At 39.7% G+C, this 27,514-nt stretch overlaps 1 protein-coding gene across 1 annotated transcript in view; it reads right to left on the bottom strand.

Annotated features, from left to right (window-relative positions):
* Positions 1-7,773: 7,773 nt before the first annotated feature.
* The window catches only part of PDE8A (phosphodiesterase 8A), a 159,491-nt gene continuing 139,750 nt past the window's right edge, over positions 7,774-27,514 (bottom strand). Inside the window, exons 21-22 of the mRNA XM_063088669.1 lie at positions 10,120-10,249; positions 7,774-9,061 (exon numbers count right to left, since the gene is read on the bottom strand). Coding sequence (XP_062944739.1) covers positions 8,931-9,061; positions 10,120-10,249 — 261 coding nt within the window. The 3' untranslated portion in view covers positions 7,774-8,930. The remainder of the gene's footprint in view (positions 9,062-10,119; positions 10,250-27,514) is intronic.

Raw genomic sequence — 27,514 nt, 5'->3', positions numbered from 1 at the left:
AGCCCAGGATACAGTTCTCCCAAACTGCCTTCCCCTTTGACTGTTTCGAGGCTTGTGCCATGTCCATGAAACCAAACATGGCACAGGCCCCACAAGCATCCCTGGGCCCATTTCCAGTGGGCTCTTGTCCTTGGATGTCCACAGGCCCTCATACTCACTTATGTCCAAATCTGAACTGGTTGTCCTCTGGCGTTTCCTAGTTATGTAATTCACATCACCTTCTTAGTCATTCCAATTTTAAACCTTAGGACTTTCTAATTGCAAAAGTAATCAAATGTATTAAGTTTGGGAAAATCCAGAAAAGCACCAGTTACGATATAAATGACCTGTTATCCCAGGCTCCAGAAAGAATCACTATAAATGTTTGTGTATTTCCTTCCAGTCTTTTTTTTCTGATTATATATGGCCTCCATCCCCCAAGTAGGTCATTCCATATATACTGTTCTTCAATGTGTTTTCACTTAATAGCACAGCCTTGAGGTTTCCCCATTTCATTGAATGGTTTTCTAAACTATTATTTTTAGTGGGTGCAAAGAACCCCATTTGGGAGTCATACTAAATATTTCTTCTTAACCATCACTTGTTGGGCATTGTGGTTGTTTCTGATTTTTCAACCTTATAAACTGCTGCCATGAGGATCCATGAGACTGTGCTTTGGTCCCCATCTTTCTGTTTGTCAATTAAGTTACTTCTGTGTTCCAACTCCGAAGACCCCCCTCCTTCACCTCCTATCTAAGCCCTGGCCTGGAGCAGATTCTCTTTGCTTTTAAAAAAAGGTGAAATCAGCAGTTTTTTCTTTTTTGAATTCTGGGTTTTGTTTCACACCTTCTCCACTCTGAGATGATATTTTCTTCATGATTTCCTGTCATACTTTTATGTTTAATTTTTACTTTTAATTAAAAAAAAAATTTCCCCCCACTCAACCCTTGGCAACGATTGACCTTTTTACTGTCTCCAGAGTTTTGCCTTTTCCAGAATATCATGTACTTGGAATCATGCAGTAAATCATACAGTAAATCTTTTAGACTGGCTTCTTTCACTTAGCAATGTGCATCAAAGTTTCCTTTATGGGCCGACCCTGTGGCGCACTCGGGAGGGTGTGGTGCTGAGAGTGCAGCGACGCTCCCACTGTGGGTTCGGATCCTATATAGGAATGGCCGGTGCACTCACTGGCTGAGTACTGGTCACGAAAAAGACAAAAAAAAAAAAAAAAAAGTTTCCTTTATACCTTTTCATGGCTTGATAGCTCCTTTCTTTTTAGTGCTGAATAAAATTCCATTGTCTGGATGTACCAGTTTATCCATTCACCCACTGAAGGGCATCTTGGTTGCTTCTGAGTTTTGGCAATTATAAATAAAGCTGCTGTAAACATCCATGTGAAAGTTTTTATGTGGACATGTTTTCAGCTCCTTTGGGTATATACAAAGGAGCAAATTGCTGGATCATATGGAAAGATTATGTTTAGTTTTTTTAAGAAACTGCCAAACTGTCTCCCAACATGGCTACACCATTTTACATTCCCACCAGCAATGAAAAGAGAGTTCCTGTTGCTTCACATCCTTGTCAGCATTTGGTGTTGTCAGCATTCTGGATTTTGGCCATTCTAATAGGTATGTAGTGACATCTCGTTGTTGTTTTAGTTTGCATTTCTCTGATGACATAATATGGAGTATTTTTCCATATACTTATTTGCCATCTGTATATCTTTGTTGAGGTCTCTGTTAAGGTTTTGACACATTTTTAAATCAGGGCATTTGTTTTCTTATTGAGTTTTGAAAGTTCTTCTCATATATATATATATATATATATATATTTTTTTTTTTTTTTTTTTTAAAGATGACCGATAATGGGATCTTAACCCTTGACTTGGTGTTGTCAGCACCACGCTTTCCCAAGTGAGCTAACCGGCCATCCCTATATAGGGATCCAAACCCGTGGCCTTGGTGTTATTGGCACCACACTCCCAAGTGAGCCACAGGCCAGCCCTTGGGACTAGAATTTCTGGGTCTTACAATGCATATACAATGGTCCCTCAGTATCCATGGGGAATTCTGGATCCCTCCATGGATACCAAAATCTGTGGATGTTCAAGTCCCTTATATAAGATGGCATAGTATTTGAATATAATCTATGTACATCCTCCCCTGTACTTTAAATCATCTCTAGATGATTTATAAATACCAATGCAATGTAAATGCTATGTAAATAGTTGTTATACCGTTTTAAAATTTGTATTATTTTTGTTGTATTGTTATTTTTTTATTGCCTTTTTTCCCCCCAAATATTTTCAATCTGCAGTTGGTAGAATCTGCAGATGCAGACCCCGTGGATATGGAGAGCTTTCTGTACATTTGCATTTTGGGTAGATTTGGCAAATTTGCCCATCACAGAGGTTGTATTAATTTACACTCACCTGCCATGTATGAGAGTGACTGTTTCCATTCCACAGATCCCTCTTAAGATACGTTACCAAACGTTTTCTCTTTACTAATCTTAAAGGTGAAAAATATCTCAAATTTGTTCTTACGTTTCAATTACGATCAGTGAAGTTTAGCAAAAATTTTAGTTTAAGAACCTTTTATACTCCTTTTTCTATGAGTACTTTCTGATGATCCTACCCTATCTGATGATAGGAATATCATTTTCCTATTTTTTTCCTACTTAATTGTTCATTTTCTTATATAAATAGTTTCTAAAAATCAGTATTGTGGAAGTAAGCTTTTTTGTAAATGAATTACAAACATTTCCATTTCTTTTGATTTATTGTGATGTGAAATGTAAAAACTTTTTTGATTTTTAAAGTTGAGTGTATTGTTGCTTTCTTACATGGCTTTCCTGTTTTGTGTACTACTTAGACTTTCTCTACTTAAACATAAAATGCTCTCCTAGCTGCCTTGTCACCAGGCATATCTCCATACTTTAAAAAAAAGTTATGGAATATTTCAACATGTAGAAAAGTATAGTAATATATTTTTTTAATTAAAAAATGTACTCACTACCCGACTTAATATGTTAATATTTTGCTGTGTCTGCTTTAGATATTTTTCCTTTTTAAACAGATGATGTACAGATAGTTCCTTTTGACGGTCTCTCCAGTACCAGACCCTTCCCCACCTCCATAGGTAACTGCCATTGTATACTTCTGGTCTTCATCAGAGTCTTTAAGTTTGAGGCTGGAGAACTCCTCTAGGTAGTTTAAGCAGAAGGGATTTTTCAGTGGAAGGGCTGAAAAAAAAAATATACTCTTGACTGAGTTTCCTGGAAAGTCTCCCTAAACCACACCTCAGAGCTGGGCTGCCAAGTTGTTGCTGTGTCTCCAGAGCCTTGTTGCACAGCCAGTGAGTGCACCGGCCATTCCTATATAGGATCCGAACCCGCGGCAGGAGCGTCGCTGCACTCCCAGCGCCGCACTCTCCCGAGTGAGCCACGGGCTGGGCCCGAGCCTTGTTGCTTCTACCACAGTCAGGAATCCCCACTGCAGCTGTTGGATCTAGAATATTATTTCTGACACTCAAAGTGGATGCCCCTATGCGGGACTTCGCTTTCCTACATTGATGACTTAGTTCAAAATCAGAATCTTACACAAATGCATTTGACAGGTGAAACTAAATTATATGTGGAAACCCAGGTGCAAAGGAGTTTGGAGGAAAAGCTTTTAGCTTTCTAGTTTGTGTGTACACTGGGAGGCTAGGTAGTGCTGCACAAGCCAATTCACAATATTTGTAAACTTCCTGCATATTTTAATGCTCCTACCGTTAATTTTTATGTGAACAATAGTGTATTGTTTGGGGTATTCAAAAAATTTTCTCAAATGACACCATTTGAGTGCAACTTTGCATTTTCATTCAATATTACTCTTCAGTTTTTCCCGGGTTGACATCTGTAGCTGTACTTCATTCTTTTAAACTGCTATATAGTTTATGTATTAGTTATTTGTTGCTGCATAACACCTCAAAACTTATTGGCTTAAAATGAACAACATGTAGTTTCTATGGATCAGGAATCCAGGTATGGCTTAGTTGGGTCCTCTGGCTCAGATTCTCTCACGAGGCTGCAATCAGGGTGTCTGCTGGAGCAGCAGTTTCATCTAAAGACTTGACTGGAGGAGGATCTGCTTCCAGCTCACTCATGTGGTTGCTGCAGGATTCAGTTTCTTGCTGGCTGTGAGCTGCACGCTGCCCTCAGCTCTTTGCCCCATAGGCATTTCCATAGCACAGCTCACAATATGACATCTTGCTTCATCAGAGCAAGCAAGCAAGCAAGAAAAAGATGGATATTGGGGCCAGCCTGTGGCTCACTTGGGAGAGCGTGGTGCTGACAACACCAAGTCAAGGGTTAAGATCCCCCTAGTGCTCAGCTGTTTTAAAAAAAGGATATCACCATCTGTAGTGGGTTGAATAGTGTCCCCTCAAAACCTCACAATGGGACCTCATTTCAAAATAGGGTTTTGGCAGATATAATTAGTAAAGATTGTGAGATAAAACCATCCTGAATATAGGGTGGGCCCTAAATCCGAAGACTTGTGTCCTTATAAGAGAAGACATAGACACACATAGAAGGCAATAAGAAGATGGAAGCAGGGCCGACCCTGTGGCGCACTCGGGAGAGTGCGGCGCTGGGAGCGCAGCAGTGCTTCCACCGCGGGTTCGGATCCTATACAGGGATGGCCGGTTCGCTCGCTGGCTGAGCGCAGTGCGGCCGGTCACAAAAAGACAAAAAAAAAAAAAAAAAAAAGAAGATGGAAGCAGAGACTGGAATGATGCACCTACCAGCCAGGGATTGCTGGCAATCACCAAGAGCTAAGAATGAGGCATGGATGGATTCTCCCTCAGAGCTTACAGAAGGAACCAAACTTGTTGACACCTTGATTTCAGACTTTTGGCCTTATGAACTATGAGAGAAAAAATTTATATTGTTTTAAGCCACCAAGTTTGAGGTAATTTGTTATGGCAGCCCTACGAAACTATTAGGCTGTCTTTCGTAGACAAATCTTGGAAGTGGCATTCTGTCACTTTTGCCATATTCTATTGGTTAGAAGCAAGTCACCAGGTCCAGCCCAAGGCTGTGAATAATAGAGGACAAGGATCACTGGGAGCCACTTTAGAAACTGTCTAACACAATATGCCATAATCTGAATATAATGCCACAATTTATCCATTCCCCTACTGAGGACATTTAGATTTCTTCTTTTTCACTATGACAAAATTCTGGAGTGACTGTTCTTTAAAATGTCTTTTTAATGCACATTTCCAAGTTTCTCTAGGATCTTTAAAATCGCTAAATTGAGGCATGTAGTGGATTGAATTATGTCTGCCCAAAACTCATTGAAGCTTGAATTGTGTCCTGCAAGTTTTATGTATTAGAATCTTGGCCCCACTGTGACTATTAAGAGGGTGGGAAATCCTATTACGGTAATTGAAAGGTGGGGCCTTGAAGAGGTGATCAGATTGCAGGACCATGCAGTAGTGAATGGGTTAATAATGGGAGTCAGGGGCGTGCTTCTGAGGGTTGCTTCCACCATCTTGCAATGTGAGACCTCTGAGCTGCTGCTGCCACCACCAGATGGAGTTTGGACTTCCCAGCCTCAGAAACTTTAAGCAATAAATTTCGTTTTCTTTATAAATCATCCAGTTTCAAGTATATTGTTATAAGCAACAGAAATGGACTAATACAAGGCACTTTAGTAGATATTTCCAAATTGCTCTCCAAAGTGGATGTACCAATCTTGCATTCTTACCATTGATGTTTGGAAGTTGACATTTCCTCATACTCTCATCAATACTTGGTATGGTCAGATTTTAAAACTTGTTTCAATTTGGAGTGTAAAATCCTTATTTTTGCCCTTATTGATTTGCAGGCATCTTTTATATATTTTGGATATGAATATTTAGTTCTAGTTAGGTCATCTACAAATCTGTGGCATGTTTTTAAGCTTGATTTACAACTTTTGTTATATAGAATTTCTAACTTCTTAAGATTCTTTTTTGCTTTCTAAAGCTTTTGACATCATTTTAAGAATATTTCCCACATTCTAATGTCAAAATGGTATTTTTTTCACTTTAGCTCTTTAATTTAGAATTGATTTTGTGTATGTTGAGCTGATATTTGTACTTATGTCTGCCACTGTCTTTTCTAACTCATGCTTTTTCATTTTCCATTTATCTCATTGGCTGTAATTGGTCACATTTTATTTCTTCTCTATGCTTTCCTTTTAGTGATTTTAAGTTCCATATTCTTTCAGTCCTTTGACAATTTCCCTGAACTTTTTATGTTGGATGTCTGAAACAAATGTTTTATGTCCTCCTGAACATTTAGCTTACCTAGTTTTATATACCCCCACCCTCCATATACTCAGCTGGTTTTGTCCAAATGTTTACCCATCTCTTTGTTCACCAGTGCTTTCTGCAACCTACCTCTTCTTACTGGATTCATTTTACAGAAGTACATCTTTCAGTAATTCTTTACACAGGGGTCCATTTGTAATGAACTCTCTGCATCTCTGAAATTATACTTTTTTTTTTTTTGACGTTCACTCTTGAAAGACAGTGTAGGTATGTAATTCCGGGTTGACGATTTCCTTCAGTATTTTGAAAATGTGATTCCTTTGTCTTCTGGTTGTTGCAGATGAAAAGTCTGATGACAGTGCAACTCTAGTTCCTTTGTAAATAATGTCTTTTCTTACTGCTTTTAAGTTTTTCTCTTTGTGCTCAGTGTTCTACAGTTTCACTGTGTTGTGTGGATTTGCTTTATTTATCCTTCTTGGGATTCAACGTACACTTTAAATCTGAGGATTTGTGTCTGTCAAATCCTAAAGGACTCTGACTCTGGTTAGTGCCTCTCTCATTTACTCTCCCTTGAGGATCTCCTATCAGACACACTTTGAAGCACTTCATTCTACCCTCAGATTTTAACCTTTGTTTCATATTTTCCATTTTTCTGTGTGCTGCTTTCTAAGTGAGTCCCTTAATTGTCTTCTTTACTAATTGTCTCTTTAGTAATGTTTGGTCTTCTGTTAAACCTATACACGGAGGTTTTCTTGTTTGTTTCAATGTCTAGAATGTCTATTTGGTTCTTTTTCAGACTATTTTGGTTTACCTTACAGTTTCTATTGCTTCTTCCATCTCTTGAAACATGTTAATAAGCATACTATCTCAAAGTCTTCTTCAGGTTACTCAGTTATTACTAGCTCTTGGTGGTGAAAATTCCATATATTGCATGCACTGCTATCTCTACCTCATCATGGTTGAGTTCCTTGTGTGGTTTATTATCTTTTCTTTGTTGGCACCTGGAGGAGGGGTGAGAGCTTTCTTCCCAGCTCATGCCACAATTACCACTGTAGGTCAAATGTTTTCACACGGAAAAAGAGGTCATTGTTTCCTCAGACGAAGTGACCCCTGAAGGGCTTGCCCTGTCAGCACTCCATACTGTCCTGACACCTTTGAATGGGCACCAGGTACCCAGGACCCATCCTGGAGAGCCCCTGTCAGCTCTCCAGCATGCCTGATATATCTGAGTGGGTATCAGAAAGTGAATGAGTGTTCTGAGAATTTTTCAACATATACATTTGGTGCTGTGTGACCTAGAAAAAGTCATTTAACTACTAATCTTTTCTGTAAAATAAAGGCATTTTTAGAAAGAGGAAAAGATTAACTATCATAAGTATTATAAACAAAACTTCAAAGAAAAGGCAATACATGATTTCTTAAAAATAGATAGTTTAATTTCATTTTTATCTGGGAAAAAAACCCAAATACAAGTTTAAAATGAAATGACAAACACTTTGACATGTTACCAAGTGTCTTTGTTTTTATGGTATTATGCTTATTCAAAATGTGAAGATACAGAACTTTTATAAACTTCTGGAATCAAAGTTTCCTACTGCAGATGAAAACAGGTTGGTTATAAAATGTCAGTTCATTAAATATTCCGTTTTTGCTCTTCGTTTTCATAGGGAGTATTTTATAGAAACAGTAGAAAATAAGGCAAGCTTTTGGAAATTCAATTATAACATTTTAGGAAAAAGTGTTAGGTCCTAATTTTTCTTTGCAAACCAAGAAGAGTATTATTTTACCTTGGGGAGTCACCTGCAAAGCTCATCAGATCACTAGAGCTGTCTCAGAGCCCTGGGTTCTATACAGTAGAAGCAGCCTCCTCTGAAGGCTAGAATAAGACCTATCAATAAAACAGCTTTTTCCAATTAGCATCAATCAGAAAAGAGTATAACATACACAAATATTTCTATAGTGTAGTAAAAAATGTCATTTTATAATATTTTTAATTTGTATTATGAAGATAAGTCTGTACACCAAGTAATGTATATTTAATGAATATGAATCATGTAAAATTTGGTCATGGCATTTGAAGTTGGCTTTGGCTTTGAAGTATTTTTAAATTCATAGAAAATATTGAACTTTTAATAAAATAAATAAGACATTTTAATAATTGATAATAATCAACTTCAAATTTTTATTTTTCATTTGCTACTCAATTTTAAAAGAGAAGTCACTTTCAGTAGTGTTCCAAAGTGAGTGATTGCACCTTCTGTGATGATGTGAAAAAGATGCTAAAGATCTGATTGCCATTAGCTGTTCTTAAGTGCTGAAAATAATTGAAAGAAATTGTTTGCAATAAGACATTCTCTATCACTGGCGGGAAATCCACCAACACCCTCCACAGGGGCACTCCAGACCTTGCATTTTAACAGAAAGCTGGTGCCAACCATAGTTCTCATGTGCCTTTCCGAAGAGCCCCTGCAGCAGGCCCAAGCTACAGTGGCTAAGTCTCACTTTATAGCAATGGCATCAGATGATGGCTTCAGAAGGTTACAGATGTCCCCGTGTGCTTTCACAGGCTCTACAGACCAGGGAACGGTTCTGCCTAAGGAACTCTGGCTGCGCTCAGGAATTCCAAATGACCAGAGGTAGAAAGCCTCAAGGTCCAGGCAGTGTCTTGCCCTCTTCAGGAGGTGGTCGGAGGCTCCGCAGCTTCATATCGTCCAGTCCTTTCCAGTATTTAAAGTTGTTGTCAAGATGCTGCATTAAATCAGGCAGGTCTACAAAGACTGGAGAAAAAGATGGGAATGGGATATCCTTTCACAGCCTTGGTTCACAGATTTAGGCTTTTAATGAGAGCATTTTAAGGGACAGACACACACAGGCAGGCCGACCCAGCAGCTTGAGTGAACCAAGGTTTACTGAAGTTCAATCTTGTACTCAGTGCCAGCACCTCCTCTGTGACCACTGACTGAACTAACTTCGGTAAATTACACAGAAGGTAGCTAACCTGCTTAATTTCCACTTACCCAGAGCCTATGCACCTGGGATGTCAGGGCTCTTTTGTGCTCTCCCCACTTCCCACAGCCACATGTCTCACACATGCCGTGTCCTCCTGCCTGCACCACCTCCCAGGCGCACCGCAGGAGGGAAGTGGGGCCTGGTCTGGGTCCCAGAAGCCGGGAGTGGCAGAGCCTGCAGTTTGCCCTCAGAGCCACGGCTTTTCCCACTGTTCTTCTTAGTCTTTTGCCTCAACCACAAGGCCCCACATCTGGTCGCCTCAGAGCACCCTCTGCCCTCCTGGAGACATGGGCTTGTATCTTCCTGACTACATCTGAATTTGAGTCCCTGGATCTGGACATTTATTTACCATTCCCCAATGTGCAGCCCTTAGGGCACAAGGTGCCCAGAGAGTATTAGTGGGGTCCTCTTCTCTCATAACCTTTTATTCGACAGGCTCCTTTGACTCCACCTGAAGGTTAAAGGGTAGTGACATGCCTGGTGCAGAGTGAGGCCTGGGAGAAGCCGGGAGAGGAAATGGCAAAGGGCTCACACAGAAAAACTGGGTTTTGGAGTCAACACTACTGGTTTTGAATCCTAGCCTCTCTACTACCAGCTGTGTGACCCCAAGTTCAATTTCCTCATCTATTAAATAGGCATAAAGATGCCTACACCTGGGGGAAGGGGTGTAAATGAACAAAACCCACCCAGCCCTCAAGGGCCCTTGGTGATGGTTCATTTCTTCTTACTCCCTCTTGAAAGCCTTAGCCCCCAAACACATTGTACAGTGAAATACACTACCTGACCGTACCCTGTAATTTAAAGAAGATGCTGTAAGATTTCTTACCATCCCAAGCATCAAACATGTCTGTGATGAAGTAGTCAATGAAAGAGATTTGGGATCTGGGGATGCTGCAGGTATTTCTGTCAAAAACTGGCATCACCACAGGTAAATCCTGCTGCTTCTCTTCATCAGTCTGCAAAGCAGAAAATGCTGTGATCATGAGACACCAGAAGCTGGCTCCACTCCACCCAGGAACAGCCCCTACACCAGAGAGCCTCTCCTGGCAGCTGAGGTGGCTTGTGGTGAGAAGCCACTTGCAAGGCACTAGCCAACCAAACCAAACCTGCTACCAAGTACCAAGTTGTTCTTAGAGTGGGGGCTATTCCATGCCACGGGGTGCCTGAGGACAACCCAGCCCACATTTTCAACTTCTGGAAGCCTTCTTGCTGAAGCCCCTCAGGTAAGATTCCAAACAGTATCTGTAGTTAGCCATCTCTGTTGCTCCTGTCACAGTCCTGCCATCCTCCCATCCAGCAAATGCTTGAAGTGCCTCATACCAGGGCTATAGCACTGAGAGGGAAACACAGCCTCCTTTCACAGAGAAGGGCCTAATGGCTGCTTCTCCTCTGTGGCTGGGTTAGTTTATTTGAAAAGGATCTGAACACCTGTGAGAAGCAAAAGACCAAAACAACAAAAAACTCTGAGCTGAGTTTTTGTATACTTTAGTCAAACTCCTCCAGAACATCTTCAGAATTCCAGAAAGACTTGCAAAAAAACTAGAAACATAAGACCCTGGGGAAAAGGCAAATTTATCCTGAAAGACACAGGGAGGCTTCTTGTTCGTTCTTTGAGGTCTTGCTAAGGTCTCTTTGCCCAGGCGTCCTGGAGAAAAGGCTGAGGTGAGGCCCACACGTGGCAGTGAGACAGAGGGGCTTCCTGGAGTGAGACGGGAACTTGGAAGTGCATTATTCAAGAGGGGCTGAGGGTGTGTGACTAGAAGCGTTGGAAACCCCTCCAAGAGCCAGGGAGCCTGTATGCGGGCTCTGGTCAGGCAGTGGGACAGGATGAAGACAGGTGAATGCAGGATCATGTACAGTGGGTGTGGGCTGGGGGTGAGCAGCTCACAAAGCAATTCGGGCCTTTTAGATGGGAGCCTTGTAGCTGTGTGGGGCCGATGAGGGATGGAAGCTGCTGCGCTGGACAGCTGAGGCCTGGCTGGATGGGGTGGGGCCATCCCTCTGGGGTGCCCTCTGGCTATGGAAGGCAGGGCTGACCTCAGGGGCACTTTGGGAGAGCCTGACAAGAGAAAACATACTTTTGGGGCCGGAAGTCTGTCCATCCAACCCCAACCCTTGGAAATGTTCCCCAGAGCAAATCAGGGGCCCCTCCGGCACTGTTGTTGACAACTGGCCAGGCCCTCCTCTGAGGCTGCAAGGTGTGGGAAGGAAGATGACAGGAAGGGTAGCTGTGTACACAGAAGAAAGGCAACGGAGTTAATGACTCCAGGAAGCCAGAGTAGGTGCAGGAGCTGGTTCTGTAGGGAGCACAATAGCAGTAGAGACACTCTGGGATGAGAGAACTTTCCCACCTGGCACGGCCCTCTCTGGAGGCTGTCAGTGGGAGCATGTGAAAGTTCTTGGCAAAGAGCTGTGGCCACAGGGAGGCCCATGTGGAGCAAGGCCAAGGCCAGAAGGTGTGCAGTGGGCTCTGCTATCCACCAGAAGCCTGGCTCTCTGATGGGGTGAGTTCTGTTGGCCGTTTGGGGATGTGGAAGTGCTGTTCTGAGTGTAGAGGACAAATCTTGTGAGTGGCCAACGTTGGGACAAGAATTTGGTGTTCAGGAAAACCACAAGAAAACCTACTCAGGGCTGGGAGCCTCAGAAACATTCCTCGGGGGCAAAGCAGGGACGTCTCTGGTACTTGTTGTTGACAACTGGCCAGGCCCTCCTCCTCTGTTCCCTTCCGCATCTATCCTGCTGCCTTGAGCTGAGGCCTGGCAATTGTAGGCATGGGTTCAGGGGCTTGGACTGGTCTGGCTGGAGCTGCTCCTGGGACCAGTTGGCAGTTCTGGCCACGCTGCCCTGTGCAGAAGTGGATCTGAAGCCCACACCACTGGAAGAACAGGGTTGTCCGGTTAAAGGCAGGTGACTTTCCCTGGCAGTGATGACTCACTCCATCTTTCTGTGTGGGATCTCCACTTGAGGAAAGCAGGGTAAACCTCTGGCAGTTTTCCTATGATGGGACTGTACACAGCACAGTGCTGCAGAGGTGCACTTATGCTAGGTAAGTGGAGGTGGCATTGGGACAGGTACCAAGAAAGAGGCCTGTGCTCCCTGTTTTTGGGTGGACAGTGTTAGACTGTGGGGCTGCTCCAGGGCACATTGACAGGCAAGAAACAGACCCCAGGAGGTACAGAAGGTGGGATCACGTGCTTAGGTCAGAGGAGGAGTGGGAGTGCTGGCTGGGCCTAAGCCTCTGCTGGCTGGTGAAACCCCTGCTGTGGGCCACAGGCTGGCAGCCTCTTTCCTTTCTCCCAGTGCTGTCTCAGAAAAGCACAGGATCAGCTCTACATGAGTCTATGTCATGGCATGTATGGGAAGGGGTAGAGGACACAGGGAGAGCCTCAGGTTCACAGCCCATTGGTCTGTCCAGCTCAGAGAGCAGTGCCCCTGGGTGGGTGCTTTCTCGATGTTCCCTCCCTGGCCATACTGGATACTAAACCAGCTCTCTGTGGGCAGCCATAGCAGAGGCTAGTCACTCATGGATCTGGAAGCTTTTCTGTCTGTGCTACTCTCAGGGCCTGCCCTCCCTATCCACACAGAGCAGCTGGCTTGTGGATGGTCAGTGATATTCCTCCTGCTTAGATTTCTTCTCTTCGGAACAGTGTGACAAGGGCATGGAACCTCCAGGGCCTTGATTCTCTCCTGGAGACCACTGTTTGCCACTGAGATCGGCTGTGACCCACGCCCTCATCTAGGTTACTGGTGAGAGCTCCATGCCTATAGATACTTCCCCATAGGGCAAGGTCTACAAGTTTCATATTTCACCACTGTGACCACAAGGACAACAGGACAGACAGCAACACCTTGTAGGAAGCCAGATGTGTGGTACTGAAACCCCACAATCCCCGTTCAGCTGAGCAGCCCCAGTCAAAGAGAAACCAGAGACACCACTGCACCTCACATTAGGGCCCTAGCACTCTGCGTATGCAAGCTACTCAAGCGAGCAGGGTTGTGAGGAGAGGACTTTCAAACCTAACCCCACTCAATACAGGAAGCAACTGTATTTTAATGACTTTAAAATTAAAGCCTGAGCATTAATTTTCACCAGGTGATATCATATGCTGCATGGGACTCTGTATGAGCCCCCACCAAGAAGGCTTTCACTAGATGTGTTCCCTGGACTGTGGACTTCCCAGTTTTCAAAACTGTAAGAAATAAATTTCATTTCTTTTAAAACAAAACCTGAGCATTGGACTGATGTCAGAAAAATGGTGGACTAAGACATTCTGAGACCTTGTTCCCCCATGGGAACACCAAAAAAAGAGAGACTGACTAAAATAACCTTACAGGAACCCTAGAAAGCAGTCAAAGATTTATAGCAACCAAGTAAATGCCCATTCAAGAAACAGCCACATTCAAAATGACATGAAATTTTATGGTATTTTTACTCAACCTTGCCCTACCACCTCCGCAGTGTGATGTGGTCCTGGTCTGGAGGAAGCAGCAGCCCGGTTCCCAGCTGCCTCCCTGGCACTAGATGGAGGAGAGCGGGCCTTTTTTGCAACATTCTACCCTATGTGTGGGCTGCCCGAGGAACTTGTTTCTGTTTTGCCTAACTTACCTCTCAGGTGGGAAAGCGATGGCTACTGCTTGGGAAAGCTGCAGGGGATATCAGACATGCAGATGACTGAGGCAAGAGATTGGGCAGAGACATACAATACATCACCTAAGGTCCCAAGGAGAAGCTGGGATGAGATGCTTTGGGAAATTAAGAGATTAAAAAACAGCCGTGGATTTAGGGGACTTGAGATGGGTGCATGCAGGCCCAGGTAAGACATGCTCAGAAAAGACCCAAGAAGACCTTAAGCTTTCACACTGCACTAATATCAAGGCTCACAATCAGTCTACAAAGACTGGGAGAGGTGGCTGTTTTTTCAAATTTCCAATTTTCAACTAAAATCAGAAACCTAAAAAATGAACAAAATGAGAATATCAAAGTAATAAAAATTATAAAAAGAAACCAAACAAAGTCTGAAGCTGAAAAATACAAAAATGAATTGAAAACTTCACTAGGAGGGCTGGCCAGATAGCAAAGTTGGTTAGAGCATGGCCTTGTTAATACCAGGGTCAAGAGTTTGGTTCCCCATACTGGCCACCTATGAAAAACAAAAACAAAAACAAAACACAGAGGGAGAAGCACAGAAGACAAATCACCTAATGGCTCATTTGGGCCCCTGGACACGGCCAGGTCTGAAGTCAGCAGCGGATGTGCTAATGGTGTAAGCAGATGTATCCCCCCTCCCCCATCCTTTAAAAACAAAAAACAAAAAAACTTCAGTAGTGAGGTTCAACATCAGGATTGAGCAGACAGAAGAAAGAATCAGCAACCCTGAAGACAGGACAGTTGAAATGATCAATTCTGAGGAGAAGAATGAAAAACAGTGAACAGAACCTAAGGGACATAAGGAACACCATCAAGCAGACCAATACATGCGTTATGAGTCCAGGAAAAAGAAAAGAGAGAAAGGGGCAGAGATTATTTGAAGAAATAAGGGACAAAAACTGCCATACTTTGAGGAAAGACATAAACCTAGAAATCCAAAAATCTAAACAAACTCCAAGTAGGAGAAACCTAAGAGAACCACACTGATACACATTATAACCAAACAGTCATAAAACAAAAAGAGAATCTTGAGAGCATCAAGAGAAAAGTGACTCATCACATACAAGATAATTAATAAAATTATCAGCTGATTTCTCAGCACCAGAAGGCAGTGGGATAATACAGTTGACCCTTGAACAACATGGAGGGTTATGGGTACTGACTCCCCATGCAGTTGAAAATCCATGTATAACTTTTGACTTCCCTAAAATTTATCTACTAATAGCCTACTCTTGACTGGAAGCCTTACCAATAATGTCGATTAACACATTTTGTATGTTATTTGTATTATACACTGTATTCTCACAATAAAGTAAGCTAGCTAGAGAAAAGAAAATGTTATTAAGAAAATCATAAGAGAAAACCGTGAGAGCACTTTTTACTGTGACACAAAATTTACTGGAGAGACCAGCTGCTCACATGGAGATGATTAGCATCACACAGCATTTACGCAGATACCCGCAACACCGAAGCTCACCTCAATAGCAACAGGAGGTGGCTACAAAAGTATTACAGTAGTACAGTATGTACTATAGTTAATTTTATGCAGTTATGATTTAATAGCGCATCTTTGTCTACATTTCTTTCAACTGTGTACAGCAAAATGTAAGGTCTGTAAGAATTTGTATGTCTAAGTTTTGATAAATTTTAACTTTTACAATAGATTTTATATATTTTATGGTAGTAAATAATAGACTAGTATCTACATATACTATATGCATTCATGACATACCTAACTTTTTCTTAATTTTTTGATATTTCTAGGCTACACAGTTCATCTGCAAGATTTTTCAAATTGCTGCAAATCTCCAAAAAATATTCCAATTTATTTATTGAAAAAAATCTGTGTATAAGTGGACATACACAGCTCAAACCCATGTTGTTCAATGGTCAACTGTATACATAAAGTGCTAAAAGAAAAAATTATCAAATGAAAATTCTACATCTGGCAAACTGTCCTTCAAAAAAGATGATGAAATTAAGACATTCCTAGAAAAACGTTAAGTTGAGGGAGTTCATAACCATTAGACATGGCCTACGATAAATGTTAAAGGGAATCCTGTCATTTAAAATAAAAGGAAGCTAGACAGTAACTTGAAGTCATATGAGGATACAAAGATCTCTGGTAAAGGTAAATAAATGGGCAATATAAAAAACAGCATTATTGTAATTTTTGCTTGTAACTCCACTTTTAATTTTCTGCACGATTTAAAAGAAGAATGCATAAAAATAATTATAAATCTGTGTTAATGGATACATAATATACAAAGATGTTATCTGTATCATCGATAACAAAGTGGAGTGGGAAGACAGCTGTTTATTAGCAGTTTGCATATGCAATTAATGTTAAGTTGGTATCAATTTAAAATAGTTATAACTAGAATGTTACATGTAATTGCTATGGTAAACACATAAAAGTATCTGTCATTACCAAAAATCAAATAAGCACAAAAGAAGGCAGTAATGGAGGAAATGAGAGATAAAAAAGCTATGACATAAACAAAACAAACAACAAAATGGCAAAAATAAGTCCTTTCCTATTGGCAGTTATTTTAAATGTAAATGGATTAAACTTCTCAATCAAAAGGTACAGACTGGCAGAAGGAATAAAAACACATGATCCAACTACATTCTGTCTACATGAGACTCACTTTAGATTTCAGGACACACACAGGCTGAAGGTAAAAGGATGAAAAAAGATACTCCATGAAGAAAAAGAGTTGGGATGGCTATACCAATATAAGACAAAATAGATCTTATGTCAAAAACATTTACAAAAAACAAGATTATTTATTAATAAAAGGGTCAATTCATCAGGAAGATATAACAACTATAAGCATATATGCACCAAATATCAGAGTTCCATAAGATATGAAGCAAACATAGATAGAACTGGGAGAAACAGACACTTCTACAGTAAGCTGGAGACTTCAATACCATACTTTCAATAATGAATAATACAGACAGATGATAAATGAGGAAATAGAGGATATAAACAACACTATACACCAACTGGATCTAACAGACATATACAGAACGTCCACCAAACAACAGCAGAATACACTTTTTTTCTCAAGTGCAAATGAAACATTCTCCAGGGTAGAACATATGATAGGCCACAAAACAAGCCTTAATATATTTAAAAAGGTCATACAAAGTACCTTTTCTGACCACAATGGAATGAAACTAGAACTCAATAACAGATGGAAAAGTGGAAAATTCACAAGTATGTGGAAATTAAACATCACACTCTTATGCAACCAATGGTCAAAGAAGAAATCACAAGGGAATGAGAAAACCTCTTGAGACGAATGAAAATGAAAATACAACATACCAAAATTTATGAGATGCAGCAAAAGCAGTGATAAGAGAAAAATTTATAGCTGTAAATGTCTACATGAAGAAAAATTTCAAATCAATAACCCAACTTTATACTTTAAAGGAAGCAGAAAAGGAACAAACAAAACCCGAAGCTAGCAGAAGGAAAGAAATAATAAAGAGCAGAGATAAATAAAATAGAGAATAGAAAAACAAATGGAGAAAATCAACAAAACCAAAAATCAATTCTTTAAAAGATCAACAAAACTGATAAATCTTTAGCTAAAAAAGATTAACAAAAAAAGAGAAAAGACTCAGAATACTAAAATCAGAATGAAAGAGGGGACATTACTCCAGATTTTACAGAAATAAAATGGATTATCAAAGACTACTATGAACAACTGTATGCCAACATAATGGGTAACCTAGATAAAATGAATAAATTCCTAGAAACATGCAACCTATCAGGACTGAGCCATGAAGATATAGAGAATCTGAATAGCCCTATGACTAGTAAGGAAATTGAATCAGTAATCAAAAACCTCAACAACAAAAAAGGCCACGACCAGATGGCTTCACTGGTGAATTCTACCAAATCTTTAAAGAAGAATTAACACAATCCTTTTCAAAATCCTCCAAAAGAAAGAGGAGGGAGTACTTCCTAACTCATTCTATGAGGTCAGCATTACCCTAATAACAAAGCCAGGCAAAGATGGTACAAGAAAACTACAGACCAATATCCCTTGTGAATACTGATGCACAAATCCCCAACAAAATACTAGCAAATCAAATTCAGCAGCATATTAAAAGGATTAACACCATAACCATGTGGAATTTATTATTGGAATGTAAGAATAGTACAGCATGTGAATATCAATGTAAAAAAAAAACAATCAATGTAATACAGCACACATTAAGGGAATAAAGGGGAAAAACCACATGATCTAAAATGGTAAATATTGTTAAGTAAATTTTGCCACCAAAAAAAAAGGAAAAGAAATTGCTAAACTGCTTCCCAAAGTGGTTATAGCATTTTACACACCTATCACTGATATGCAAATTCCAGTTGCTCTACATCTCACCAACATTTGGTGTTGTCAGTCTTTTTAATTTTTAGCCATTCTGCTAGGTGTGTAGTGGTATTTCAGTGTGGTTTTAATTTGAATTTCCCTGATGGCTAATGATGTTCAGTACATTTTCATGTGCTTATAAGCCAGCCATTCATAATATCTTCTTTTCTGAAGTGTCTGTTAAAATATTTGACCATTTTAAATTAAGCAGTTTATCTTTTTATTGTTGAGTTGTAGTTCTTTACATATTCTGGATACGATCCTTTATGTACAATCAGATATGATTTGTAACTATTTTCTTTCTATGTGGCCTCATTATTCATTTTCTTAGCTGTGTTTGGATGAGCATTTATTTTCTAATTTTGAGAAAGTCTAACTTATTATATTTTCTTTTTATGGTTGCTGCTTTCTGTACCTAAGAAATCTCTATCCACTTCCAAGCCAGTGGTATATTTTTCTCTAAAAGCTTTTGTATTTAGGTTTAAGATCCTTTGTGAATTGTGAACTGATATTTCTCTATGGTATTACACAGGAGGAGGTATGGTTCTTTTTTTTGCATATGGATATTCTATTATTCCAATACCACTTGCTGAAAAAATTTTTCTTTTCCCCACTGACTGTACAAATGTGGTCTGTTTGTGGGATTTCTATTCTGTTCCATAGACGTATTTGTTATCTTTATGCCAGCACCACACTGTCTTGATTATTATATGTTTTGAAGCCAAATAGTACAAGTATTCCAACTTTTTTCCCCCACCTTTTTGTTTTTCAAGTTTGCTTTGCTTATTCAAGGTCCTTCACATTTCCATATGCAATTTAGAATCAGTTTGTCAATTTCCACACAAAAAAAATCTGGGATTTTGATTGATACATCAATTCAGGAAGAACTGAATCTTAACAACATTTGAGCCTTCCAATATGTAAACATGATATACCTCCCCGTTTATTCAGGTGTTCTTTAATTTCTCAGCAATGTTTCATGGTTTTCATTGTAAAGGTCTGGCCATCTTTTATTAAATTTATTCCTAAGTAATTCTTTTTTTTTATTGCTATTATAAATGGGATTGTGTTTTTAGTTTCATTTTCCAATTGTTGCTAGTATGTAAAGTACAACTTTTGTATATTGAGCTTGTGTCCTATGACCTTGCTAAGTAAAATCCACTTACTAGTTTTAGTAATTGTTTCCAACATTCCTTAGAATTTTCTACATTAAAAAAATCATGATTTGCAAACAAACAAATATATGTCTTACTTTCTGTTCTTTATACCTCTTTGACTCCCTTGCCTGTCGCAATGGCTAGGACTGCCAACACAATGTTGAACAGAAGTGGTAAGAATGGCTACCCTCACATTGTTTCCAGTCTTAAGGAGAATGTATTCAGTATTTCACCACTAAATATGTTAGCTGTATGTTTTTGCAGATGCCCTTTTCAAAATAATTCCCTTCTATTTCTAGTTTGGTAGCAGTTTTATGATGAATGGATGTTAAATTTTGTCAAATACTTCTGCACTTACAGAAATAATCTTACAGTTTTTCTCCTTTATTCAATTAGTATGGCGAATAACTGATTTTTTTCTGTTATTAACCTAACTTTGCGATCATGCTGTTTTCTGCCCTGAGACCTTTGGAAGCCTAACAAATTTCTATTTACCTTTCATGTTACAACTTAAATGTCAATTGTCAAGGGTGCTCCAGTGTAGCTCAGGTCCCCAGCTCTCAAAGTAACCTGTATATTTCTTTCAAAGCATGTATACACTAATATCTATCTGCTCCATTAGTCAATCAGGTCCATAAGAGCGGGAATGACATCTCCAATGACCAGTACGGTGTCAGACACAAAGATAAAGGTGGAAATAAACAGAGTTTTGAGACTTCCGGTCAAGATGGCGGAATAGACGGTCCCTAGTGTCACTCTCTCCCACAAATCAACCGATTTAAACTATAAAAACATAACATCAAGTGCATATGGAACGGGGAGACGACCAGCAGGGGAGGCAGAAGCTACGTGGAGACCACATGCCCTGTGGGGCCGCTGTCGCAGGATCCGGCAGATAGGCTTTACCGCTGCCACCCAGCTCCATTCCCAGCCGGGCCCAGTGTGCACAGAGTGGGGAGAAGTCCAGCAGGGGAGGCAGAGGCTCCACAGAAACCACACACACTGTGGGGCCGCCACTGCGTGATCCAGCAGGTAGGCTTCACCACAGGCACCCAGCTCCATTCCCAGCCCGGCCTAGTGCACACGGAACAGGGAGAAGTCCGGCAGGGGAGGCGGGAACTCCACGGGGACCACACCGCTGCCGCGCGATCCAGCAGCCCAGCCCAATGCGTACTGAGCACAGAGACGTCCAGCAGGGGAGATAGAAGCTCCGCAGAGTCCACACACCCTGTGGGGGGGCCGCCGTTGCACAATCCAGCAGCAGGTCGGCTTCACCACCGCCACCTGGCTCCATCCCAAGCCTGGCCTAGCATGCACAGAGCAGGGAGACATCCAGCAGGGGAAGGGGAAGGTCCGCAGAGACCACATGCTCTGTGGTGCCTCTGTGCATCCCAGCAGCCCGGCCCAGAGTACACGGAACAGGGAGAAGTTCAGCACAGGAGGTGGAAGCTCAGCAGAGACCACACACCTTGCGGTACCGCCCCGTGATCCAGCAGCCTGGCAGAGTCCAAGCTGACCAGAGGGGTGGCTCCCCGGAGAGGCCCAAGACCCGAGGCAACCACACATGCAAGGCACTAGTGCCAACTGAGCAGTCACTGAGGTAGCCATACCAAATTGGCAACCACAGCAACATCTTAGTGAGTCAATAGTGACAAACCTGTGGACTGTAAAACCCCCTGCCACAATGAATAAACTTCAAAGAAAAGATACCAGAAATACAAAAAATCAAGAAAGTACACCACCAAAGTATAATAACTCTCAAGGTCTAGATCCTATAGAACAAGAAGCCCTTGAAATGACTGACAAGGAATTTCGAATGATAATTCTAAGGAAACTGAATGAGATACAAGAAAACTCAGCTAGACATCATGATGAAATGAGGAAAAGTATACAGGACCTGAAAGAAGAAATGTACAAGGAAATCAATGCCCTGAAAAAAAATGTAGCAGAACTTGCCAAACTGAAGAAGTTATTCAGCGAAATAAAAAACACAACGGAGAGTTTAACCAGCAGGCTTGCGGAAGTTGAAGAGAGAACCTCTGAACTTGAAGATAGGCTGTTTGAAATAACACAAGCAGACAAAAAAAAAAAAAAAAGAAAAGAAAAGAAAAAAGAATCAAAGGCATTGAAGAAAATCTGACAGAGATATCAGACAACCTTAAGCACTCAAATATCCGAGTCATGGGTATTCCAGAAGGGGAGGAAAGAGGAGATTTCACTGAAAACACATTCAACAAAATAGTGGCAGAAAACTTCCCAGGTATAGGAAAAATCACAGATCTTCAGATCCAGGAAGCTCAACGATCTCCAAACGTATTCAACCCAAAAAAGTCTTCTCTAAGACATGTTATAGTCAGATTGGCAAAACTCAAAGACAAAGAGGGAATCTTAAAAGCTGCAAGAGAGAAGCATCAAATTACCCATAAGGGAGCCCCAATCAGGCTAACATCAGACTTTTCATCACAAATCCTAAAAGCCAGAAAGGAATGGGATGATATATTCAAAATACTAAAAGACAGAGATTGCCACCCAAGAATACTCTACCCTGCAAGGCTGTCCTTCTGGAATGAAGGGCAAATAGTACATTTCTCAGACAAACAAAAACTGCAGGAGTTCAACACCACACGACCACCCTTACAAGAAATTCTCAAGGGAGTACTGGGTTTGGTTCCTGAAAAATAACTACCACTGCCATAAAAACCCAAGAAAAATCAAAACCCACTAGTATAATAAAAATGGCATTCATGAAGAGAAAACAAACAAACAAAAAGGGTATCTACAACCCAAGGAACCAACAAACACAGAAAACAAACAGTAAATCAGAAAGCAAAGAACAAAAGACACCTAAGACAAAATGCTAGGAATAAATCAAAACTTGTCAATAACAACTCAATTTAAAAGGCTTAAATTCCCCAATCAAAAGACACAGACTGGCTGACTGGATTAAAAAGGAGGACCCAACTATATGCTGCCTACAAGAGACCCACCTCACCCATAAAGACTCACATACACTAAGAGTGAAAGGATGGAAAAAGATTTACCATGCAAACAGAAAAGAAAAACGAGCTGGAGTAGCTATTCTTATATCTGATAAAATAGACTTTAAACTAAAAACCATAAAAAGAGACAATGAGGGACACTATGTAATGATAAAAGGACTGATCCATCAAGAGACATAACAATCATAAATATATATGCACCCAATGTTGGAGCAGCCAGATTTAGAAAACAAACTCTATTAGACCTAAAGAAGGAAATAGACACTAATACCATAATAGCAGGGGACCTGAATACCCCACTGTCAATATTGGACAGATCATCTAGGCAAAGAATCAGCAGAGAAACACAAGATCTAAACAAGACTCTAGACCAATTGGACTTGGCAGATATCTACAGAACATTCCATCCAATAACCTCAGAATATTCATTCTTCTCATCAGCACATGGATCATTCTCCAGGATAGATCACATATTAGGTCACAAATCAAGTCTCACCAAACTCAAAAAATTGGAATTATCCCATGTACTTTCTCCGACCACAATGGATTAAAACTAGAAATCAATAACAAATGAAATTCTGGAAACTGTACAAACACATGAAAATTAAACAGCATTCTACTTAATGACATATGGGTCCAAGAAGAAATCAAGCAGGAAATCAAAAAATTTATTGAAAATAATGAAAATAGTGATACATCATACCAAAACCTGTGGGACACTGCAAAAGCAGTACTAAGGGGGAAATTTATCGCATTAAATGCTTACTTCAGAAGAATGGAAAGATGGCAAGTGAACAACCTAACACTTCACCTTAAAGAACTAGAAAAACAAGAACAATCCAAACCTAAAGTTAGCAGATGAAAAGAAATCATTAAGATCAGAGCAGAACTTAATGAAATTGAAACCCAAAAACAATACAAAAGATCAACAAATCAAAAAGTTGGTTTTTTGAACAGATAAATAAAATTGACAAACCATTAGCATGGCTAACAAAAAAGGAGAGAGTAGATTCAAATAACAAAAATTAGAAATGAAAAAGGTGATATTACAACTGATTCATCTGAAATACAAGGAATCATTCGAGACTACTATAAACAACTATACGCCAACAAATTTGAAAATCTGGAGGAAAAGGATAAATTTCTGGACACACACAAGTTCCCAAAACTGAGCCATGAAGATGTAGAAAATCTGAACAGACCAATAACAATAAAGGAGATTGAAGCTGTTATCAGAAGGTTCCCAACAAAGAAAAGTCCGGGACCAGACGGATTCACAGCAGAATTTTACCAAACATTCAAAGAGGAATTGACACTGATTCTTTACAAACTATTCCAAAAGATTGAAACAGACGCAAATCTCCCAAACTCATTCTATGAAGCAAACATCATCCTGATACCAAAACCAGGTAAAGATATAACCAAAAAAGAAAACTACAGGCCGATATCCTTGATGAATATAGATGCAAAAATCCTCACTAAAATACTAGCTAACAGAATACAGCAACACATACATAAAATTATTCACCACGATCAAGTGGGATTCATCCCAGGGATGCAAGGTTGGTTCAACATACGCAAATCAACAAATGTGATACACCATATTAATAAACTCAAACACAAGGACCATATGATCATCTCTATAGACGCTGAAAAAGCATTTGATAAAATTCAACATTCATTCATGACAAAGACCCTCTATAAGTTAGGTATAGATGGAAAGTATCTCAACATAATTAAAGCCATATATGATAAACCTACCACCAATATCATCCTGAATGGGGAAAAGCTGAAAGCTTTTCCTTTAAGAACAGGAACTAGACAAGGATGCCCACTCTCACCACTCCTATTCAACATAGTGTTGGAAGTACTAGCCAGAGCAATTAGAGAAGAGAAGGAAATAAAGGGCATCCAGATTGGAAAAGATGAAGTCAAACTGTCCCTGTTTGCAGATGACATGATCCTATATATCAAACAGCCTAAAGCCTCTACAAAAAAACTCTTGGAGGTGATAAATGATTTCAGCACAGTAGCAGGATACAAAATCAACACACAAAAATCAGTAGCATTTCTATTTTCCAATAGTGAACATGCAGAAAAGGAAATCAAGAAAGTGTGCCCATTTACAATAGCCACCAAAAAAATAAAATACTCAGGAATTGAGTTAACCAAGGATGTGAAAAATCTCTATAACGAGAACTACAAACCACTGCTGAGAGAAATTAGAGAGGATACAAGAAGATGGAAAGATATCTCATGCTCTTGGATTGGAAGAATGAACATAGTGAAAATGTCCATACTACCCAAAGTGATCTACAAATTCAGTGCAATCCCCATCAAAATTCCAATGACATTTTTCTCAGAAAAGGAAAGAAATATCCAGACATTTATATGGAATAACAAAAGACCACACATAGCCAAAGCAACGCTGAGCAAAAAAAATAAAGCTAAAGGCATAACACTACCTGACTCTAAACTATACTACAAAGCTATAATAACCAAAACAGTATGGTACTGGCATAAAAACAGACACACTGATCAATGGAATAGAATAGAGAATCCAGAAATCAACCCACACACCTACAGCCATCTGATCCTTGACAAAGGCACCAAGCCTATACACTGGGGAAGAGACTGCCTCTTTAGCAAATGGTGCTGGGAGAACTGGACATCAATATGCAGGAGAATGAAACTAGACCCATACCTTTCACCATACACTAAAGTCAACTCAAAATGGATTAAAGAATTAAATATACACCCTGAAACAATAAAACTTCTTACAGAAAACATAGGAGAAACACTTCAGGAAGTAGGACTGGACACAGACTTCATGAATAGGACCCCAAAAGCACGGGCAACCAAAGGAAAAATAAACAAATGGGATTATATCAAACTAAAGAGCTTCTGCACAGCAAAAGAAACAATTAACAGAGTTAAAAGACAATCAACAGAGTGGGAGAAAATATTTGCAAAATATACATCTGACAAAGGATTAATATCCAGAATATACAAGGAACTCAAACAACTTTACAAGAAAAAAACAAGCAACCCAATTAAGAAATGGGCAAAAGAGCTAAGTAGGCATTTCTCTAAGGAAGATATACAAATGGCCAACAGACATATGAAAAAATGCTCAACATCACTCAGCATCCAGGAAATGCAAATCAAAACTACAAAGATACCATCTCACCCCAGTTAGGATGGCTAAAATCCAAAAGACTCTGAACGATAAATGCTGGCGAGGTTGCAGAGAAAAAGGAACTCTCATACATTGTTGGTGGGACTGCAAAATGGTGCAGCCTCTATGGAAAATGGTATGGAGGTTCCTCAAACAATTGCAGATAGATCTACCATATGACCCAGCTATCCCACTGCTGGGAATATACCCAGAAGAATGGAAATCATCAAGTCGAAGGTATACCTGTTCCCCAGTGTTCATCGCAGCACTCTTTACAATAGCCAAGAGTTGGAACCAGCCCAAATGTCCATCATCAGATGAGTGGATACAGAAAATGTGGTACATCTACACAATGGAATACTACTCAGCTATAGAAAAGAATGAAATACTGCCATTTGCAACAACATGGATGGACCTTGAGAGAATTATATTAAGTGAAACAAGTCAGGCACAGAAAGAAAAATACCACATGTTCTCACTTATTAGTGGGAGCTAAAAATAAATAAATAAATTCACACACACACACACACACACACACACACACACACACACACACACACACACACAAAAAAAAAACCGGGGGAGGGGGGGAAGAAGACATAACAACTACAATTCCTTGAAGTTGACGTGACAAGCAAACAGAAAGGACATTGCTGGGTGGGAAGGGGGAAAGGGAGGAGAGAGGGAGGTTTCAGTAATGGGCCACAATAATCAACCACATTGTATATCAACAAAATAAAATTTAAAAAAAAAAATTAAAAAAAATAAACTAACTTTGCATTCCTGGGGGGAAAAATCCTACTTAGTAATGGTATATTATTCTCTCTCTATGTTGTTTGCTTAAGTATCTTTTCATCTATGTTCCTGAGGATAATGAACTGTAATTTCCCCCTAGTATTGTCATTGTCGGATTTAGATAACAGAATAGCAATGGTCTCACAAAATGAGCTGGGAAGTGTTTAGACGACTTCTATTTTCTGATACAATTTGTGAGACTAGTATTATTTCTTCTTTAAATATTTGACAGAATTCCTTAGTTTTCTTTGTGGGAAGGTTTTTGATAAGAATTTCTTTAATATATAGGTTTACTCAGATTATCATTCCATCTTGGTAGTTTTGTTAGATTGTAGTTTTCAAGGAATTTGTCCATTTCACTTAGTTGTCAAATTCGTTAGTATAAAGTTATTCATAATATAAAAAGTTATCCTCTTAATGTGTGTAAAGTTTATGACAATCCCTCTTTCGTTCCTGATATTGGTCATTTGTGTTCTTTTTTTGTTGGCTAGTCTAGGTATATTTACTAATTTAGTTAATCTTATCAGAGAATGATCTTTTTGCTTTGTTATTTTTTTTTTACTCTTAGCTGTCTATTTCCTCATTTTTTGCTCTTAAATTTATTATATCGTTCCTTCTTTTTTTTTGTGCAGCAGGCCTGTATGGAGATCTGAACCTGTGACCTTGGTGTTACCAGCACATCTTTCCTTCTTATTTTGGGTTTACCTTGTCTTTTTCTAGTTTAAAGGTGAAATCTAAGTCATTAATTTTAGGGCTTTCTTTTTTTCTGATAATGAATTAAAATTATAAATCTCCCTCTAAGCAGTGTTAGTTGCATCCCATAATTTTGATATATTTTCATTTTCATTTAATTCTAAATGTTTTCTAATTTGACCCATGGATTATTTAGAAGCGTGTTGTCCAATTTCCAAATATTTGGTGTTTTCCTGGATATCTTATTTTTACTGATTTGATTTAATTGCACAAGAACATATTCCATTTGAATTCAGTCCTCTTGATTATCGAAACTGTTTTGTGGCCTAGCATATGATCTTTCTTGGTGAATATATCATGTGT

The sequence above is a fragment of the Cynocephalus volans genome, chromosome 3 (genome assembly GCF_027409185.1).
Source record: "Cynocephalus volans isolate mCynVol1 chromosome 3, mCynVol1.pri, whole genome shotgun sequence".
NCBI classification, from domain to species: domain Eukaryota; kingdom Metazoa; phylum Chordata; class Mammalia; order Dermoptera; family Cynocephalidae; genus Cynocephalus; species Cynocephalus volans.
Note: the sequence above shows the minus strand (reverse complement) of the source record. Positions and strands in the feature narration are given on the sequence as shown.